Source organism: Ranitomeya imitator, chromosome 2 (assembly GCF_032444005.1).
Source record: "Ranitomeya imitator isolate aRanImi1 chromosome 2, aRanImi1.pri, whole genome shotgun sequence".
NCBI classification, from domain to species: domain Eukaryota; kingdom Metazoa; phylum Chordata; class Amphibia; order Anura; family Dendrobatidae; genus Ranitomeya; species Ranitomeya imitator.
In genome coordinates this window covers 43,953,365-43,976,713 of record NC_091283.1, presented here as the reverse complement: position 1 = coordinate 43,976,713, position 23,349 = coordinate 43,953,365, and the positions used below count along the sequence as shown (strand labels likewise).

The window sequence follows — 23,349 nt, the reverse complement described above, 5'->3', positions numbered from 1 at the left end:
AACCACAGACTCCACACCATGACAGTCAGAAGGCTCAACCTGCCCAGAAGAAAAACGAGGATGAAAACCAAAATTACAAAAGAAAGGCGAAACCAAAGTAGCCGAACTAGCCCGATTATTAAGGGCAAACTCGGCCAATGGCAAGAAAGCCACCCAATCATCCTGATCAGCAGACACAAAGCATCTCAAATAAGTCTCCAAAGTCTGATTAGTTCGCTCGGTCTGGCCATTTGTCTGAGGATGAAATGCAGAAGAAAAAGACAAATCAATGCCCAGCCTAGCACAAAAGGCCCGCCAAAACCTAGAAACAAACTGGGAACCTCTGTTGGACACAATATTCTCCGGAATACCATCCTGACCTGCTGCACATGAGACTCCCAATCATCGGAAAAAATCAAAATATCGTCCAAATATACAATCAAGAATTTATCAAGATAAGTCCGGAAGATATCATGCATGAAGGACTGAAAAACAGATGGAGCATTAGAGAGTCCGAATGGCATCACAAGGTATTCAAAATGGCCTTCGGGCATGTTAAACGCAGTTTTCCATTCATCACGCTGCTTAATACGAACAAGATTATATGCCCCCCGAAGGTCAATCTTCGTAAACCAACTAGCTCCCTTAATCCTAGCAAACAAATCGGAAAGCAAAGGTAAAGGGTATTGAAACTTGACCGTGATCTTATTCAAGAGGCGATAATCAATACAGGGTCTCAAGGAACCATCTTTTTTAGCAACAAAAAAGAACCCCGCTCCCAACGGTGAAGAAGATGGTCGAATATGCCCTTTCTCCAAAGACTCCTTAATATAGCTCCGCATGGCGGTATGTTCAGGCACAGACAGGTTGAAAAGTCGACCCTTAGGAAACTTACAGCCTGGAATCAAGTCAATAGCACAATCGCAGTCCCTGTGCGGTGGAAGGAAACTGGACTTGGGCTCATCGAATACATCCTGAAAATCAGACAAAAACTCTGGAATTTCAGAAGAGGAAGAAGAGGAGATTGACATCAAAGGAACATCATTATGAACCCCCTGACAACCCCAACTAGTCACAGACATGGACTTCCAATCCAACACAGGATTATGTACCTGCAACCACGGAAAACCCAGCACGATAGCATCATGCAAATTATGCAACACCAGAAATCGACAATCTTCCTGATGGGCTGGCGCCATGCGCATGGTCTCCTGTGTCCAAAACTGGGGCTTATTTTTAGTCAAGGGTGTAGCATCAATGCCCCTTAAAGGAATAAGGTTCTGCAAAGGCTGCAAGGGAAAACCACAACGCCTGGCAAACTCAAAGTCCATTAAGTTCAAGGCGGCGCCTGAATCCACAAACGCCATGACAGAAAATGATGACAATGAGCAGATCAAGGACACAGATAACAGAAATTTAGGTTGTACAGTACTGATGGTAAATGAACTGGCGATCCTCTTTGTCCGCTTAGGGCAGACAGAAATGGCATGAGAAGCGTCGCCACAATAATAACACAACCTATTCTGACGTCTGAAACCTTGTCGTTCCGTTCTAGACAGAATCCTATCACACTGCATTGGCTTAGGAATTTGCTCTGAGGATAATGCCACAGCGCGCACAGTTCTGCGCTCCCGCAAGTGCCGGTCAATCTGAATGGCCAGAGACATAGAATCACTCAGACCGGAAGGCGTGGGAAACCCCACCATAACATCTTTAACGGATTCAGAAAGACCCTTTCTGAAAATTGCCGCCAAAGCATCATCATTCCTTTTAGTCAACACAGACCATTTTCTAAATTTCTGACAATACAATTCTGCAGCCTCTTGACCCTGAGACAGGGCCAACAAGGTCTTCTCAGCTTGATCCACAGAATTAGGTTCATCATATAATAATCCTAACGCCTGAAAAAAGGAGTCTACATTAAGCAAAGCCGGATTCCCAGATTCCAGGGAAAATGCCCAATCCTGTGGATCGCCACGCAGCAGGGAGATGACGATTTTAACCTGCTGAATGGAATCACTAGAGGATCGAGGTCTCAAAGCAAAAAATAGTTTACAGTTGTTTTTAAAACTGAAAAATTTGGACCTGTCACCAAAAAACAAATCAGGAGTAGGAATCTTCAGTTCTAAAACAGGAGTCTGAACAATAAAATCAGAAATACCCTGTACCCTAGCAGCAAGCTGGTCTACACGAGAAGCTAATTCCTGAACATTCATGCTAGCACAAGGCTCCTCAGCCACCCAGAGATAAAGAGGGAGGAGAAGACAAAGTAGACTGAAGAAAAAAAAATGGCTCAAGACCTTTCTTCCCTTCTTCTGAGATGCATTTAACTCATTATTGGCCAGTTGTACTGTTATGATCAGGTGACCTTGGAGCAGCATGAAAACTTTCACTGGAGTAGGTGGTAACTATACTGACCGCAAACCCTGATCTTAACACCGCGACTAGAAGTAGCCATGGGGTGTGCCTAACAAAACCTAGACACCTCGACACAGCCGGAGGACTAAATACCCCTATAGATGGAAATAGGAATTCTACCTTGCCTCAGAGCAGAACCCCAAAGGATAGGCAGCCCCCCACAAATAATGACTGTGAGTAGTAGAGGAAAAGACACACGCAGGCAGGAAACAGGATTTAGCAAAAGAGGCCACACTAGCTAAAATAGGAAAGGATAGGACAGGATACTAAGCGGTCAGTATTAATAATAATAATAATAATCTTTATTTTTATATAGCGCTAACATATTCCGCAGCGCTTTACAGTTTTGCACACATTATCATCAGTATTAAAAATCCTTCCAAAATTATCCACAGCAGAAAATACAAAAACTCCACCATCTAACTAAAGATGTGGAGCGTATATCTGCAACTCCAGAGAATCCAACAAGACTGAGAAAACACTGACACAGTCTAAGCTGGACAAGAGAAAAACAAATGAATAGCACAGAATATAAGCACACTGCATGTGTGCCACAGAAAAAGAAACATATACTTATCTTTGCGGAATTGGCAGCTAAGCAGGAGAAGCCAGACAAAGATCCAACACTTCCCAAGAAACATTGACAACTGACAAGGACTAATGAGTCCTGCAAACCTAAATACCCCAGTCAGAATTGCAATCAGCAGATACACCTGTCCAAGACTGCAGCCCAGGGACAACTGCATTACCACCTACAACCACCAGAGGGAGCCCAAAAGCAGAATTCACAACAGCAATGACTGAAAACACCTCTATATACAGTAGATAACACAGGATCCACCATTCACAATAGGTGATGTCACAGCTCACCTCCTCTTCCTGTACAATGACTGATAACACCTCTATATACAGTAGATAACACAGGATCCACCATTCACAATAGGTGATGTCACAGCTCACCTCCTCCTCCTGTACAATGACTGATGATACCTCTATATACAGGAGATAACACAGGATCCACCATACACAATAGGTGATGTCACAGCTCACCTCCTCCTCCTGTACAATGACTGATAACACCTCTATATACAGTAGGTAACACAGGATCCACCATTCACAATAGGTGATGTCACAGCTCACCTCCTCCTCCAGTACAATGACTGATAACACTTCTATATACAGTAGATAACACAGGATCCACCATGAACAACAAGGGATGTCACAGCTCACCTCCGCTTCCTCCTGTACAATGATTGATAACACCTCTATATACAGTAGATAACACAGGATCCACCATGAAGAACCGCTCACCTCCTTCTCCTTGCACAGTGACCTCTATACAGGTTGCAGGGCATTACCACAACACTTTCCCATAGTTGTCAGTGAACATTATCAGACTATGGTTTCCTATCATCCATGTGGCAGCAGTTTAATGAAAATCTCCATGATCTTGTACAGAAATCAGGGGAATAAAAGTAAATGTATAACCAGAATTTAAAACAGATTAGACAAAAATAATTTAGTTCAGTATCCGATACACAGACAGACGTTAGTTCACTTACTGCCTAAACAATATCATCCCTAAATGCCCCATTGGATAAGGCCTATCGGTGCTGTAGTACAGAATCTGCCCCATCATCCTCTACTCCTGACCTAGGTCATAACAACTGGCTAATTGGTAGCCGTTCATGTATCCTTGGCCACAATCCCTCGCAATCATACTACAATATATTCTCCCTGTCACACATGGATCTCCATATACTGTATGTTGAATGTTAGCACCATTGCCGAAAAGCATTGTCTGATTTAAGCCTCTCAATGATATGCTGATCACAGATCATCCTCATGCTGAGCTCCCCAGCAATCAGTTGTGATCTGTAGATGACTATGGCAGTAAGTGTGCAGTTTCCCTACAGCACCTCCACAGGAGAAATAGTGTATTACACACTCATTAGTGAAATGGATAAGGATCTAGGATATCAGAATCTGCAACCATCACACCCACTGTGCACTGTTAGGATTGCTAGTGCCAAGAACAATGGTCATTTGACCACAAGTATGTGATCTGAATACTTCCGGCCACATTTCTACTTGACTTGCCCAGCCTTGCTGAGTACACTTGCATTGAGCGAGGCCACATACGTCTAGACAGCAACTGACCACGTGTATGCAAATGAAATACTTGTAGTTACACACGGAGAGTCCTCACAGCACGCAGTGCACACAATGTGAGAATTCACAAGTCTGCAGACACAGAGTGACTGCAGACTTGTACCCTAGAGCCAGACAACCTCTTTAAGGGTCAGACATTGACCTACAAGGAAGTTACTTCCAGCAGGTGGCACTATCAAGATTGTTTTAATCGAGAGTGTGCTAAATTTTGCTCTCTTTTGCATTTCCAATAAATCTTCGTACACAGAATTAAGGAGGGACAGACTCCAAAAGCTACAACCTACAATGAAGTGGATGAACCCTGGAATAAAAAGATGATGAATTGTGAAAATAATCTGGTAGATCTAGTAACATAGTAACATAGTAACATAGTTAGTAAGGCCGAAAAAAGACATTTGTCCATCCAGTTCAGCCTATATTCCATCATAATAAATACCCAGATCTACGTCCTTCTACAGAACCTAATAATTGTATGATACAATATTGTTCTGCTCCAGGAAGACATCCAGGCCTCTCTTGAACCCCTCGACTGAGTTCGCCATCACCACCTCCTCAGGCAAGCAATTCCAGATTCTCACTGCCCTAACAGTAAAGAATCCTCTTCTATGTTGGTGGAAAAACCTTCTCTCCTCCAGACGCAAAGAATGCCCCCTTGTGCCCGTCACCTTCCTTGGTATAAACAGATCCTCAGCGAGATATTTGTATTGTCCTCTTATATACTTATGCATGGTTATTAGATCGCCCCTCAGTCGTCTTTTTTCTAGACTAAATAATCCTAATTTCGCTAATCTATCTGGGTATTGTAGTTCTCCCATCCCCTTTATTAATTTTGTTGCCCTCCTTTGTACTCTCTCTAGTTCCATTATATCCTTCCTGAGCACTGGTGCCCAAAACTGGACACAGTACTCCATGTGCGGTCTAACTAGGGATTTGTACAGAGGCAGTATAATGCTCTCATCATGTGTATCCAGACCTCTTTTAATGCACCCCATGATCCTGTTTGCCTTGGCAGCTGCTGCCTGGCACTGGCTGCTCCAGGTAAGTTTATCATTAACTAGGATCCCCAAGTCCTTCTCCCTGTCAGATTTACCCAGTGGTTTCCCGTTCAGTGTGTAATGGTGATATTGATTCCCTCTTCCCATGTGTATAACCTTACATTTATCATTGTTAAACCTCATCTGCCACCTTTCAGCCCAAGTTTCCAACTTATCCAGATCCATCTGTAGCAGAATACTATCTTCTCTTGTATTAACTGCTTTACATAGTTTTGTATCATCTGCAAATATCGATATTTTACTGTGTAAACCTTCTACCAGATCATTAATGAATATGTTGAAGAGAACAGGTCCCAATACCGACCCCTGCGGTACCCCACTGGTCACAGCGACCCAGTTAGAGACTATACCATTTATAACCACCCTCTGCTTTCTATCACTAAGCCAGTTACTAACCCATTTACACACATTTTCCCCCAGACCAAGCATTCTCATTTTGTGTACCAACCTCTTGTGCGGCACGGTATCAAACGCTTTGGAAAAATCTAATCAAATATACAGTGGAATACCTCCTAATTCTCCATTAGCCAGGATTCTTCTTGTTCTTGTGCATACTTACATGAAAATGGGTGGTTTTACAGAATTTCTGGATATTTTTGAGTGGGATAATGGAGGGGGTTTAAAATTTCCCAAAATTTAGAATCTGGAAAGGTATGCAAGGAACCCCTCACTGTCATAGCGAAATCAGATAGTCTCTACCACCATTGATAGATGAGTGCAAAGGCCATCAAGATCCATTGATAGACGATTGTGAAGGCCATCAAGATGCATTGATAGACGATTGTGAAGGCCATCAAGATCCATTGATAGATAATTGTTAAGGCCATCAAGGTCCATTGATAGATGAATTTGAAGGCTATCAAGATCCATTGACAGACGATTGTGAAGGCCATCAAGGTCCACTGACAGACAACTGTGCAGGCCATCGGGATCCATTGATAGACAATTGTGACGGCCATCAAGATCCATTGATAGATGATTGTGACGGCCATTAAAAACCAATGATAGATGAATGTGAAGGCTATCAAGATCCATTGATAAATGATTGTGAAGGCCATCAAGATCCACTGATAATGGATCTTGATGGCCTTCACAATCGTCTAATAGATAAGTGTGAAGGCCATCAAGGTCCATTGATAGACGACTGTGAAAGCCATCGAGATCCATTGATAGACGATTGTGAAGGCCATCGAGATCCATTGATAGACAATTGAGAAGGTCATCAAGATCCCACATTTCTGACAATAAATGGGAATTACTTTGATATCTAGATCATGGATCTATGGTTAGGCTCTTCTAGTGCTGAAATATCACAATGTTTTTCAACTTTGACCTTGAAGTTTAAATTTTAGACCTTAGTGCATAGTCTGAGACAAGGGCCCTCAAGTTTGGTAACTTGGTAAGTGTTCTTAGATATTCTTGCGTTCATACATTGACTCTTTGCATGAAGCAGGCGTATTTCAGTTTGATAACAGGGTGATGCCCTGCAAAACTTTCCACGGAGCCCTAAGGAGACTCCCTCCTACGTTAGGGGTTCCCCTGTCGTAATGTCTCGGTAGATGTGGTGTCTGTTGTTCCACTTATCATCCTTTACACTGCGGATGACATTAAATGCTACTTGTATCGTAAAAATGATAGAGATATGCTGACGTTTAGATAGCAGTCTAGGTTTCTGAGGAGGTTCGCATGTATTGACGGTAGTTTCCATGGCTGAGCAATGGTCATAGACAAATTTGGCAGTCTGCATTGTTTTGCAGAGCAGTGTAAAGTAAAGGGACCTGGACTCCAATACCAAAACTGCAACATAACCCCCATCTAATGTACAATGTGTAAGGGGGTGTGGACTGGATTGTCGCATTCCTGCCCGTGAATAATAATATTTTTTATTTCTATAGCGCCAACATATTCCACAGCACTTCACAATTTTAGAGGGGACTTGTAGAGACAATAAAGACATTATAGAAAAACACATAACTCAGATACAATAAGGAGGGAGGACCCTGCTCACAAGTTAACAATTCTTGAGATTGTTCATAGATCGCGTTGTATTGTAATGTAAATTATGTCCTGCGGTTGTTGGTAAATATTGTGTATTGTTATATAGTAATGTAGAAGTAACGCATACGTGTAACATGTATAATGTGGATGGTGTAGGATAAGACATAGGTTATGACTTAGGACATAAGGTAGAGTGTGATAAGCATTGCAAGTGCATCAAGCTTAGTGTATAGTAGTAGTGCATAGTGTTATAAGATGCACAGTGTTTGTAAGGGAAATCTGCCCAGCAACAGACTGCAGAGACAGATATAATTAATGTTTGAGACTAGCCCACAGTGAGAACGGCTAATGTCAGGGAAAGCAGACTGCTTTGTGAGAGTTAGATAAGGCCAAGGTCAAGCTCGTGTAGGAAGCAAGGGCTGGACAGCAAGGAATAGTATCCAATGTTCTTGACAGTATGAGACCTTACTAAAATTCCATGGGCGAATATACTCCTGTAATATATGGTGCTATGGCGAGCACTTTAACCTCTTCCATACGGAGGAAGATTGATGTGGAGATGCTTTTGGGAGAAGTATTGGATTTCGGACATACTGCAGAACTGAGCAGGGAAACCCTGGGAGTGAAAGAAGTAGGGTCAGCAGAGATAGTCCAGGTAGAGCAAAAGGAAAATCTGGAAGTGTACTCTGCTGTGGACACAAGAAGTGGAATGTGTTGTGCCCAATACTATGAGTTACAATATGATGTACACAGACTGTTGAGTAAAGTTCTTTTTGATTAAACAAACTGGATGTTCACTGATCCACATTTAGTCTGGGACCCGAATTCCCTGTAAAGTGCCAGGGTGACGTGGAGCAGCAGCTCCCCCAAAACTACCGCCCACTGCCACCCACCTTACGCAATGTACAATATTGGAAGTGGAGCCCTTGCATCCTGCGTGCCAGGGTCCAGTGGTGACTTCTCTACTGTGCAGATGTCCCAGTAGTTCTAGCAATATGTTCAAGGCGTATTTCAAGCAAAAAAAAATTGTAAAAAAGTTCTCAATTAATCATCACCCCCGACCTACTCTACTAGATAATTCGCACAGTTCCTCTCCTGGTATACAGTGCTTGGTCAAGCTCCATCCCCTTTGTTCTTCCAGCTTTGTACTTTTTTTTTTCAGTCTCTGCCTTTTTCAATTGTGTCATGTCAACCAGTCTCAATCAACCAGGAGTTCTGTTTCTTAACCAGGACCTGCTGCTTCTACATTTATTCACATATTCCAATTCTTTCAGATTTTTTTAGAAGATTCTAAGTTTTGAGTATCTTCAAGGGCATTTGTCATCTTAAACCTTGCAGTCAGTGGTAAATACAACATTTTGGTTCTGGAGGTCAGTGGCAGTATCATAGCGTGTTGAATATTCCAAATCTGGTCCATGGTCATAAGGCGTAACCTTATCTGGAACCCAGTGGTGGAGGTTGGTTTCATGTTTGGCGATATGAGCTCTGGTGGTCTAGTGATGATAATATCTGGTTGTTCTGGACTATTTTTTTCTTACCGCACCTGCTATCTTCAAGGAAATATTTTCTAGACTTACTATTTCTTCTTTGGCCATAAGTTGACCTTTGAGCTCAACCTCTAACTTAGTTGTCACATTATTTAGGAAAAGGTTGACTATTCTTGTGACCAAAGCAAGATGCAGCATTGTTTGTAGGCCTCAGAGTTTGAGAAAAGTATAAATACTGAATATTCACCTATTCATAGAATAGGTGATAACTTACAAATTAGCGATCTGACTGCTGGGAGCTACTTGGCCAACCCCTGGAACCTGTACTGATCGACAGACCAAAAGAAGCCACGGTGAAGCATGCATAGTGCCGATCCATTCTAAAGGGCATGAAAAGTGTTGATCAGTACAGATCCCAACTATGGGACCTTTGCCGATCAATAAGTTAGCACTTGTGCCGTGGATACATGATCAAGGGGTTGTTCGAGGAAACAAGTTGACACTGTCATAGTTTCATTTTTGGTCTTCATATTTGCACCCTACCCATATGTCCGGATCTATTAGCAGCTTTGGTGGAACGTTTCAGCCCTGTATCTTCTACACTAGTAGCGTATGAGTAGCTCAGTCATAAGTAGGTCTTTTTACATGGACGAAAACTGAGATACTTCACAATTACATGAAGGGAAATAACAACATCTTGATTAACACACCGTTCCTACTCATATCGCCCATGGTCCGCACCCTCATAATAACATTTACCGTGTCTGTGGTTAGTTGTTGTTGTCTAAGTGTCATGTACATGAAACAAACAAATACCGGAAATGTCAATAATCAAACGACTTATTATGCACGTAGTGTGAAGCCACATCTTTGAGATGACCGTCACAACCAAGGGTCATCTTCCCAAATTATGCATCATTTTTTAAGAACCTGAAAATGCGTCAAATTGGTTACAATATTCTACATGGATGGATTTTTTAAAAGACACCTTCTGTGTCGGAACGTCATTGAAATGTTCATAATACTGGCTCCAGTGGTGGCCATCACAAGGTGCTACTGCCTGGTCTGAAGTCATGGAGAAGATGAACCAGACATCAGATCGAGAGGTAATAATACAGTTTCCTAAGCACAGTCCTGCTCTGCTGGGATCATGGATTTACCTAAAGGTTGTCTGAATTTACCGTATGCTGCAAACTATATCACTGCCCATGGCCACGGCTAATCCCCAAACATTAAATCTCACTTTCCCTAATGTCAAACTACACAATTTATCCATATTATTAACATCTTTTAACGCACATGACAATTCACATTATACATCACATGTTACACAAATAAACTTGTTTCTTCAAGGGGGGAACGTGGGAGGACTATGTTGGAGGACAGGCGGCGGGTCTCCAAACCTGAGAGGGTTACCCAATCCTGCCAATCAGTGGGTTCAGACAATTTTATCTAATGTATATGGGGCCCCAAGGTCGGTTTCACTTAATCACTCATCTTAAACAAAACCCTAGCAGCCATTAACGACTGCCGATCGGCAACATGCAACTTGTCAGTGGTCATTTACTGGCCTGTGTGGGCAAGCTAACCGCACTGTCATGTGCAGAGAATGATCATTAATACAATTGTTGTGTGCACAAAGATTACATCACCGTTCTCAGCAGCACGTCACCTGTTTACACAGGACCATGTGTTGCAAAGATTAAGCTTAAAAATCATCTCACCCAATGGATGAGCGTTTTGCTAGTTCGTTGGGTGACTTCTGGCCTGTTTAGACAGGGCTGATTATTGAGAAATGAGCATCTAAGAATTAAAAAAAAAAAAAATGTCCACGTTGAGGGGGGTTGCCTGGTTTTAGAAAACAGGTGATCTTAAATTGCGCCTCTCCTGTCCAACGGTTGCATCTGTTATTGCAGATCACATCCATCATTCTTCATCTATTAGCAGAGATTAGCCACATTATATATTACACTGTACATCGCTCCAGCTATGGAAGCGCTGCAGGAAAATTAAACAGCTGATTCCCGGGGGGGTCTCTGCTGCGCTGCTCAGCTTATTACTGTAAGATGCTCCTAACATAAAGGAATTTCATAAAATATACAACTCTATACTATATGTGATGGGTAATTCTGATTAGACTTAACTGGAGAAAGTTACTGATGCCTAACACCATCTCGCTGAGCTCGTACCGCCGCGTTCACGTGTCCGATCATTTCAGAGTCTGAAAATGACCTTTGTTTTTACACTCGTTTGACATTTACAGCATAAACTTTGCTTCCAACCTCCGTATAGATTCATAGAAATGTGGGCAATACTATAATCATAGAGTACAGTATACACATACTGATGGATGCAGGGGCGGACGTATGATTGGTGCAGTCTGTTATGCCGCCCAGGGGCCCAAGAGGTGAAGGGGGCCGCTACCACTTCCAAAAAAAGGCAGTTCTTTCATAGCAGAGATATTGGACGGCAAAGGCGCATACACTGTTCGAGAGAGACAGAGAGAGATCAAGCAAGAGATAGATAATAAATAGACAGATACATATCTATTATCTATATATCTGTCTATTATCTGATAATAGATAGATAATATATAGATGAGATAGATAGATAATAGATAGATAATAGAGAGATGAGATAGATTGATAGATAATAGATAGATAACAGAGCGATGGATAGATAGAAGATAGATAATAGATAGATAGATAGATAATAGATAGATAGATAGATAGATAGATAGATAATAGATAGATAGATAGATAGATAATAGATAGCTTTGAAAAGTCGCAAAATTTAGGCGCAACTTAAACTTGTGCCTAAATTTTGCAACTTACCACTAGTTTTTCTCAGCTCCACCAAAATGGTCGGAGATGGTTCGGGACGAGGGCATGGCGACCACCGCTCGTCAAATTCATGATGAGTGGCGGCATTTGCTGCACCAGAAATTTGACTCCGGCAGGATCTGGGTTAGTATTTGTGGCAAGGCGCAAAGGTGCAAGATTGCCTTGTGCAGGCGTGTACTATGGAGGACAGAGAATGAACTTCAATCCAATATTGCAGCCAGCATGCAGCCGGCGGGTAAGGAAAGGGTGAATCAAACACCCGAAAACCCCGCCCCTATGGCTGAAGATTGTTCCCTCCAAATTCAGGTGACAGTGTCCCTTTAAGACATGTGATACCAGTGGTTTTTGCTTACAGAACATGAACCTATTATAATTTATGGAGCTATTCACATATCCATGGTTTTTTTATTTGCCAAGCATGTGTCCCTAAAAAAAATCACGGAGACGTCCGTTTTTTATCCATGTTACAGATCAGAATTACCCATACAAGTCTACAAATCTGTTAAAATCAAACCCAGCATAAAGAAGTCATCAGAGTACAGCAAGTGTGCTGGCCGCGACGAACATTGCAATGAACAAGGACAAGTTTGGCAATGTATGTATTTATTATATATACAGTACGTGAAATTGGAACACTGATGACACATGTTTTTTTGTGTACGTGAAAAGTTACTGATGTCTGGAGGAGACCTTAATATCATATCCATAGGGTTCCATGAGGATGAGAAGTAATCGTTTGTTTGCAGAGTAGTTACCATAAGGGCACACAGATCTTACAGTAGGGGATGCTCTGACGATATCAGCAGATTGGAGAAGGTTTTTCACAAGTGATGATCAGCAGATAGCTGTCCAACATTAGTATAAAAAGAAGTCAAGGAGGAAGATTACTTGACAAAAAAAAAAGAAGTCACCCACACTCAATAGGTGTGAAGTCCGTCAGCATATGGCTATATTCACACGACTGTACTGTATTTTTGGTTCGACTGGTGTCCATGATTTCAGATAAGACTCGCCAAGTCTATGAGTGCGCAAAATAAAAAAAGACCCGATCCCATACGAACCAGACGATTTTTACAGATACATAGCAATTCATTAACATAGGAAATTTTAATAATTGCTAAAAACGGAGAACACATGGCTGAAAGAAAAAAATTCTGGATGAAAATAGGTTGTATCAGGACTTCACAGATTTGATATCAGAAGGAGAATTAAAATAATATTTGGTGGGGTCACAGAAGAGCATATCATCTCACAACTTTGCAGCCTTTACAAAGTAATTTTCCTCCTACTGAAGCCCTAGATTCCCCTTTCATTGCACCCATAAAATATGATACCAACAAAAGTGCCCCAAAACACTATATGATTTCAACACAGTGAATTCTTCCACACTGTACCCTCCACAGGCACAGTACGATGACCCTACTGTACCCCACTTCAAGTTCCCCAGCAAAGTATGGTGATTGGTGACCCCAATACAGTATGATCCCCACACAGCCCTCCATGCAGTACTGTACAATGGGCCTACATATAATATAATGACCCCGATACTTCACCACACTGTATAATGGCCCCCACACATTATGATTGACCTCACACAAATCTTCACACTGTATAATTGCTTGCATACAGGATAATGAGCCCCACATAGACCTCCATGAAGTATAAAGGATCCCACATAACCCTCCAAATATTATAATGGCTCCCACATAGCCCTCCATATAGTATAATGGGCCCTATTGGCCTCCACATTGTATACTGCACCCTATAATACTCCATACAGTATACTGCATTCCCCAAAGTCCTCCATGCAGTATAATGCACTTTTCATAGTTCATACAGTATACAGAACTCCCCATAGTCTTCCATAGACCATACAGTATAATACACCTCCCATAATCCTCCATACAGTATACTGCACTTCACAAAGTCCTCCATACAGTACTGTATAATGCACTCCCCATAGTTCTCCATATAGTATAATGTTCCCCAAAGTTCTCCTTAGTGTACAATGCTCTCCCCATAGTCCCCATATATAGTAGAATTCACCCCACAGTCCTCCATACAGTATAATGTCCTGCATACAGTATAATGCACTCCCCACCGTCCTGCATACGGTATAATGCAATCCCCATAATCATCCATACAGTACAATGCACTTCCCATAGTCCTCCATACAGTATAATACACTCCACAGTTGTCCATACAATATACTACACTCCCAAGGTCCACACAGTATAATGTGCTTCCCATAATCCTCCATACAGTATACTGCACTCCCCATAGTCCTCTATAACGTATTGTGTCAACCACAAAAAGCAAAACGCAATATTCAACTCCTCCTCGTTTCCCCGCTGCTCCGGTCTCAGCAGTGAGCGCTTTAAAGTGCCTGCACATCTCAGCACAGCGGGCAACATGTAGCGACGTCATGGCGCCCACAGCACTGAGATGTCAGATGGTGAGGAAGAATGATGGAAGGGGAAACTTCATCTGGCGCTCACTCCTCCATCATTGCTATCAACTGTATCGGCATCCGTGATGCGGATACAGCTGAACTTGCTATGACGGGCGGAGGGGGGCCCATAGCAGCCGTGTGGCCTGCCGCAATTGGCGATACGCCCATGGTATTGGGATTACCTGCGGGACATTCATAAGAGACAGCCGTCATTCTGTTAACTATATTTCCAACCAGAAGTCCTGATATTGGAGACCTAGACTGAACATACAATGCATGGACTGCTCTGCTGGATAGTTTCTATAAAGGAGAAATGAGCATTTGGTCCGGTGCAAGTGAGTTTATTTATTTAAAAAAAAAAAAATATATAAAAATATTTCTAGAAGTGAAAACCTCATTTGAGGGCAGCCAAGCTGTGGATCAGTGGCCATCAAAACATGTTTAGGCTAGGGGGCCATCATCCAGCAATGGAGTAGATACCATGAGAAAAAGCAGCAGCGTGCACAGTGTGTTTTACAGGAAGCCAAGAGGATGCGATGTGCACCTGTGTCATGCAGAAGAACAGGAAGCCACAAAACGCAGCATGGCTGCGAGGGGGGAGAAGTATCACAGTCAGCAGGTGGCCTAAATAGTACAACAATCTAATAGGGCATGGTACCCTGTGCTCCCGATGACATCAGCGTGGTCAGTCAATGTCACCGACCTCTTCCTCAGACAACTGATACTGACGCTTTGTGTTATAAAAGGAACTGGAGAAACAGAATAACAATAAACCGAGGCAGAAATGTCACACCCATAACCCTTCTCACCCAAACTGCCGAAACGCCACATACTACAAGTCCCAGCACCAACTCCAAACATATTTTAATTTAAGTTTTGGAAATTTTGTCAAGAGCAATATTTTGCACAATTCTTTCTACCGAGGTACTAAAGAGGTCTGAAAGGTTTGTTTGTTTCATCTTGAGATAGGGTCATGGCTGAACTATTGAGATAATGCAACTTCAACTAAAAATGCTGCCATAGATGTCAGGAGAAAAGACCCCGCACCATAGACCCCCTAACTCCTAGTACAGTTCATGTTTTACTGTATAACAGTATTATAGTATCCCCAATAATCACTGTCAAGTCCAATTGGAGCAATAATTAATATATAGCTTTTAATGCACAGTATATATTATAAAAGCAACAAAAGAACACAAAAAAGATCACTATATAGTATATATTGCTGGGTGATTATAACCGAGGCCCAGCAGTTATGATTGTACCTATTCATAACAGATAATTTCTTTGAATAGTGATCATTCAATTCTTTGATAGATTATCATAAAGAAGTTCCTGTGAATTGTACATTCAATTGGCTCTCTTTGAAGAAATATGGTTATTTTTTTGTGTGTTCTTAATATTGCTTTTTAATATATACATGAAAAGCTATATTTTAATTATCCCTCCTTGTACAGCTTATATACCCCCTGATAAAGCTTAAACTCTGTGTACAGTTTATATACCCCTGATAAAGCTTAATCTCCTTGAACAGTTTATATACCCCCTGGTAAAGCTTAACCTCCTTGTACAGTTTATATACCCCCTGATAAAGCTTAAACTCCTTGTACAGTTTATATACCCCGATAAAGCTTAAACTCCTTGTTCAGTTTATATACCCCCTGATAAAGCTTAAACTCCTTGTACAGTTTATATACCCCCTGATAAAGCTTAAACTCCTTGTACAGTTCATACACCCCCTGATAAAGCTTAAACTCCTTGTACAGTTTATATACCCCCTGATAAAGCTTAAACTCCTTGTAAAGTTTATATACTCCCTGATAAAGCTTAAACTCCTTATATAGTTTATATACCCCATGATAAAGCTTAAACTCCTTGAACAGTTTATATACCTCCTGGTATAGCTTAAACTCCTTGTACAGTTTATATACCCCCTGATAAAGCTTAAACTCCTTGTACAGTTTATATACCCCCTGGTAAAGCTTAAATTCCTTGTACAATTTATATACCCATGGTAAAGCTTAAACTCCTTGTATAATTTATATACCCCCTGATAAAGCTTAAATTCCTTGTACAGTTTATATACCCATGGTAAAGCTTAAACTCCTTGTATAATTTATATACCCCCTGATAAAGCTTAAACTCCTTGTAAAGCTCATAACACCCCTGGCAAAGCCTAAATTCCTTGTAAAGTTCATAGACCCTCTTGCAATGCTTAAATTCCTTGTAAAGTTTATAGAACCCCTGGTAAAGCTTAAAGCTCCCTGTAAAGTTCATAGAATCCTCCCTGGCAAAGCCTAAATTCCTTATAAAGTTCATAGACCCCCTGGAAAAGTTCAAACTCCTTGTACAGTTTACATAACCCCTGGTAAAGCTTAAACTCCTTGTACAGTTCATATGCCCAATAGTAAAACTAAAAACGTTTTGTAAAGTTTATATACCCCATGGAAAAGCTTAAACTCCTTGTCAAGTTGCTTTGTAAAGTTTTTTTGAACCTCCCAGTAAACTTCAGACTCCTTGTAAGGTTTTTATACCCCATCTCATGGTAAAGTTTAGATTCTTTGTAAAGTTTATACATCTCCCTGTTAAAGCCAGAGCCTTGTAGAGTTCATATATCCTCCTGCTTGGTCTGGACCTCTTGTAAAGTTCACACACCCTATGGTACAGTTTAGACAACGTTTTGGTAACATTTAAAAATTCCCTCGTAAGGTTTCTATACTTTGTAAAGTTCATACACCCTCCTTGAAAACATCATGCATCCCCATGTAAAGCATAAACTCTTTCTACGCCCCCTTTAAGATTCTGACCTTTTGCAATTTAAATTTTTTTTACACTTTTATGTTCAATCACGAATATGCCACACTGTTGGGCATTGTGGTCACGTTGTGCCTCCCATGACATTTATCTGCAAAAGATAAAGTTGCAGACGACAAATGATAGTCTAAAGAATTATCATTAATTAAGTCGGACTTCCTGTGGCTTATGCACAATTTTTTTTTTTACCACTGTTGAGGTTTGAGGGTCATGCTAATGCATACATTTTACTATAGACAACCAATTGTGCCCGTAGACCCCTTGCCTTACGGTATGACCACTGGAGGTCCAACCACTGAGATCTTCATCGATACCCAGAACAGGAGTACTTAACACCATTCCCATTGGAAAAGTGACAGCCCATCCATGGACACTTGATATTACAGTCTATGAGAGATGCCTAGACATGAGTAAAATAAAAATTCTCCCTATTTTGCAAGAAATCGGGGTCCTACAGAGAAGAAAATAAGTACGGTGTATATCCCAGTGCATGCGGAATACATACATACGACATAAGAAATTATATTATAGTCCGATGCTCCGCAACTTGGGGCTCCTGCAAAAACTACAACTCTCGGCATGCTCAGAATTGTAGTGACAATCCACAGGAGAGATCCCTGAACATAGAGTTATCATTACCTACCTTATAAACTTCCCCATAGCTCCCACTACCCAGCCGGTGTATCAGCTCATACACATCCTGGGGGTCTCGATTGGAAATATCCAGTCGACCCTGCACATCCATTCTGCACAATTCGCGATGTGCAAGTGTCACCAGCAGCAGTCAGTGGCTGCATAAACACAGCACAAAATGATTGGTTGACACAAGTTTCCTGAAAGTTCAGTCTTGTGTTACCATCTACTCCCTAGACACACGTTGCTAAATAATAGTGGTTTCACACAGTGCAGAATACCCACACAGAGAGGAGGGATAGCAGAGCGAGCATCAGCTGAAGAGGAAGGCGTAGCGTCCTGCACAAAATGTACATGGCTATTCGCGTATTTCAGATATAGATGTAACAGAGTTGTGTTTGTCATTTGGAAATGATAATCTGATGTGATAAATCGGTGTTTTTAATAGACAGCAGATGCAATAAATTATGAAAAAGTGTCACTTTAAATATAGCCACTATAGGGGGTCCTTGCTCTTGTGTAGCCACTTGGATACACGTGGAATAGGATTTGATATCAAAACAGAATGTAGTTTATTGTGGATCATAAACTTTACAGCTCCAAAAAGAAAACAGCCCATGGGTAACATAAGCATTCCTTTTCATCTGGCAGAAGGAAACAACATAAATCCTCGGTATTCCCAGCAGCAGCTAACACTTGTATTAAATGTGTTCACCAAACAAACACTTCTCTATTTGGCTCCAGCACACCTTTTTTTTTTGCAGAGCAGCCTAACTAGCAGTTTTGCCTTTCTCCAGTCTCAACACAGTCCTCACTGCAGAGCTAACCCAGCTGCTGTCAATAGGCCTGTAAAGCCCGGACTGGAGCATAAAATCAACTTTTACCAGCCAGGTTCTTTTGGTAACTCCAAAAAAACAGACCCAAAATTCAGTCACATTAATCACTCTCTGTAACCTAGTGTTACCGGTACAGTTTATATTACTGACACATATCTACCATCCAGGACATTACCTCCTGAATTCCTACAGCACCTACAAGGAGCCAGGAGAAGAAAGGAAAGCAGACCATCACTATGGAGAGAGAACCGCTATTAGTAAGCAGTGGAAAAAATGCCGCAAAGCAAGAATACTTTCAACTATAGGAGTGTTAATATTTTGTTTTTATTAATTTACAAAATGCAAAGTGAATGAACAAAGGAGAAATTTAAATCAAATCAATATTTGGTGTGACCGCCCTTTACCTTCAAAATAGCACCATTTCTTCTAGGTACACTTGCACAAAGTCAGAGATTTTGTGGGATTACAGTCAGGTGTATGAGTAACCGATTAGTTAGACCAAATTATCATTTTCACATGTAGGTTGAAATAGTCATTATCAGATTCATGTGTGTAGGAGTCTTAAAACTGAGGAACAGTCAAACTTTGCCTCAAACTTGAGGTTGTAGAAGACAGTTTCATGTCAGAGGTCTAACACCATGGCAAGAGTGATCACAGCCACAAGACACGGGGTAGTTAAACTGCATCAGCAAGGTCTCTTCCATGCAAAGATTCAAAGCAGACTGGGGTTTCAATATGTGCTGCCCAAGCTCTTTTGAAGAAATACGCAACATTGAGGGCCGCAGGCACACTGGTCTGACAAGGAATGTTGGTGCAGCAGATTAAAAACACATCATGCTTACTTGCCTTCGAAATCAGTTGTCCAGCAGTGCCATCAACTCAGACCCGGAAGCAACCAGTAGGATCCAGGTAACCCTATCTATGGTTCGGTGAAGTCTGGCCAGAAGTGGTCTTCATGGTAGAATTGTGTACAAGAGACTGAACTATGCATAAAAATATATGGACTGGTACAATATTGAGTGTCTGCAGGAACAGTGAAGCATGGTGGAGGGTCCTTGCAAGTCTGGGGTTGCATTTCAGCAAATATAGTTTCCCAAGAAATACAGGCAGATATTTATCCAGCAAATTTACATATACCTCTTTCCTGTCTTTTAAATTTTGAGGGTGTGTCACAGGACTCATGGAAATCAATGAGCGGTTTTCATGCTGTGAATGATCTCTTGGGTGAGTGTTGTTGAAGGTCCACCTGGATGTTATATGGTGGTCAGTGTGGTGTTGCGAACACCTGGCCCTTTTGCTATGATGTTTCAGGCCCTTTGGCTCCTTCAAATTATATCTGCCTTCTCCCCATCCAACTTTGCCACATGGTGCCAAAGGTATTTTTGAGATTTTCAGAGTTTAGCAAAATTTTGGTAAAAACCCACACAACGTTTAACAAACGTTTTTTGAGATGCACGATTCAATGATCTGGAGAACAGAAGTAAGGAGCAATGCAAATTTGCATCAAAGGAGCATCTTTGGCCTTCACTGGTTATAGGCAGGCAAAACAAAGGCAGGGCTTATAAATGTCTAACACTGTAGGATTACAACAATTGGTATGTTTGTATCCACGGGGCTTTTTTTCAGCCACCACTAATGTTTTGCATACTGACGCCTTCTGTTTCAGGTCATACCTCTTCCATGTCCCAGTTTTTCTTGATCTCACGGAGTCTTGTTGACATTCTGGGAGAGTTGGCAACTAAAGATTTTTAGTGTATTTTCATTTAAAAGAGATTTAAAAGAGATTTTCTGGTTTTTGGAAAACCCAATTTTCCTTGCTATTTAAAAAAAACAGACTGGGTTTTTCTCCCCCTCCCTGGGTCCAGCGCTGTTTCCGCCACTGCTCCCAGGGTCTATTATCTACAGCATTGATGTCGTGTTGACAACACTGCAGACAATCAGTGCGCTTAGGGGCTCTGCCATGTCGACAGCATGATGAGCAGCTGGGCTCACCGATTGGCGGTTGAACTGTCAATGTGAAATCAGCGCTGCAGACAATAAGGTATCCTGGAATCAGCAGCGAAGACTCAGCACTGGACCAGGGAAGGGTGAGGAGAGCTAATTTTGTTTTTAAACCGAACTGCACCCAGGGGTCAGGATTTTTCTAAAACTGGAAAACCCCTTTAATGTGTGGGTATATGAATTATGTATCATGTGCACTATAAGAAAACCAGGAGAGGGGGCTGAACAAAAACCGACTGACATTACAAGAAAGACGATCCAGCAGCAATGGACGTAATTTCGCCATAGCCACTAGAGCTCCACCTTCACAAACAAATCACGGCACAGGAATATCCGAAACATCCATGTCATATGTCAGTATGAACATCTGATGATGTCACTGTGGGGATAGCGCCATCTCATCACATGACAAGACTTAGCAGGTGATGTCATTGTGGGTGGGGCACCACATTGTGAACAAGGCGGGACAGTGCATGTGACATCATTGGGCGGCTTGAGTCGATCTGTGATGTCACAGCCCGACTTCTGTCTATGGCAGGTGATACATGCAATACAGCTTACTCCATGGTAGATCCTTCTCTCTAATCACTCAAGCCCTTAAAGAGAACTTTTCCTTAATTTTTCTTTATTTAAACTGATCACCTCCTACAATTGCCACTGCGCCACAGATTCTGAAACCGTTTTTCTTTAAATTCTGTGCCCCTCTGTTACAAAGTTATGCCTCTTGGTAAAAATGGTGCAAATGTTCCCTTCAAGTAATGAGCGTATACCACAGAATCTCTCTGTGGGCGTTTTCTTTTTCTCCTCTGTTGCCGGCCAATCAAAACATGGCTTCACCCACAGAGGAGTTTTGTGAGATACGCCCAGTTAGTTGATGGAGTAATTTGCATCTTAATTTCCAGGGGTCATAACTTTGTAACAGAGGGACGCAGAAGAAAAAGAAAAACTGTTGTAGAATCTGTGGAGCAGCGACAATTAGAGTAGGTACTCGGTTTATATTGAAAATTCCATAAAAAATCTCACTTTAAGTCATGTGACCAATCATAACTAAGATTTTCTAGGCACCAGACACCTGTCACCCTGTCTAGTTGTTAGGTAAAGAAGGTATTAAAGTTATATAAAGATTGATTAAACTGGTTGTCCAGTATTAGAGATACATGGCTATTTTCTTTCAGAAAAAGCGCCACCACTCACCATTGGTTGTGCACAGCATTGCAGCTTAGCTCCGTTAACTTCAACGGGATTGAGCTGCAATACTAGGCACAACCTATGATCAGAGGTGGTGCGGTTTCTGAAAGAAAACAACCATGTCTCTCTAATACTAGACAACAGTAAGCAGACATGTTTTTCCAATCACAGACAATCCTCTTAATGGTGCAGCTACTATCTCTCTTTGTATGTCCAGAAAATACAGCTCTGTTGATAGTGTAATTAATCTTTTAATTTGATGCAATAACACCCAGCAGATTTATTCCTATCTATACTATGTATTGTTTCAGCACCGGTTCCTCTTCCAGTTCTGCTCAAAAATGGAAAAAATTACAATTTCATTTTCAATTCACAAATATCTCCAGAAACCTCAAAGGTTATTACTAAATTTTAGAGCATTATTAACCATAATTTAATGAACAACTAGGGTCTGGTGTATTTAAAGAGACACTAACGTTAAAGAGAACCTTTCCCTTGCAATAAATAAGCAATTTTTTACCTGGTGCAAAAGCCGCTGTTCTCCTGAATCTGGTGGCCTCCTCTTCCCTGTATATAAATCTTGTTTTTTAACAAGTGGGTGTGGTCATCAACTCTTCTCTGTTGGTGTCTTCTTCAGGACCACAACCAGTTGGCTAAAATACTAGACTTATATACAGGAGGAGAGGAGCAGGAACAAAGGAAAAACAAAAACTCAGAGAATGCAGGAGCTGCTCTGAAGTTAGTCGGGCCCCTGGACAATGCACCTCCAATGCTGTATTCCCCCGGGCGCAGCCGGCAATGGGGCGCAGTTGGCAATGGGGCGCAGTTGGCAATGGGCCGCAGCCAGCAGTGGGGCACAGTCAGATCACCTAATGCGGTTGTCCGAAGTGTCTCCCCCGGCTGCATTCTACTGCCCCTTGGACTGGGAGTCGTCTGTTCTCTGAGCTGGCTGCCATGCTGACAGCCAGCTCACAGAAGCTGCAGCGCGCCGGCTCCCAGAGTCCAGCTTCCTTTAGATGCGAGTACAATTGAGGCTCTGCGTTTCGAGCAACACCGGCAGCGTGATCATCAGGTCATATATCACACTGCTGACGTCACTCGCCGGCTCCCAGAAGTGTGAAAAGCATCGCTTGTAAGTGATCCATACTGGAGGTGAAGACACTAAAGATTAAATGTAACAGATGTGGGCAAGGTGGGAGATTTTCTGTATGTGGGGACATATACTCTGTGTGAGGGTTGTTTACTGCATGGGGAGATTTAGTGTAACAGGGCTGTGGGAGAGTTACTGTGTGTGGGGGAGATTTAGTCTAACGGGGGAAGATTTGAGGACACAAGTTGGGGAAGCAAGGAGACTGTAGGTGCAGACACAGTATGGTGAGTGGGGGGATGGGTGTAGATGCAGTATGAGGAGCGAGGGTGATGTGATGGGTGAAGACACAGTATGGAGAGTCGGTGGGGATGTGTGAAGAGGCA

The 23,349-nt window shown here is 41.9% G+C and overlaps 1 protein-coding gene across 1 annotated transcript in view; it reads right to left on the bottom strand.

Annotated features, from left to right (window-relative positions):
• Positions 1–18,107, bottom strand: part of MAP4K1 (mitogen-activated protein kinase kinase kinase kinase 1) — a 112,439-nt gene extending 94,332 nt beyond the window's left edge. Inside the window, exon 1 of the mRNA XM_069746576.1 lies at positions 17,862–18,107. Coding sequence (XP_069602677.1) covers positions 17,862–17,963 — 102 coding nt within the window. The 5' untranslated portion in view covers positions 17,964–18,107. The remainder of the gene's footprint in view (positions 1–17,861) is intronic.
• Between the last annotated feature and the right edge of the window lie 5,242 nt (positions 18,108–23,349).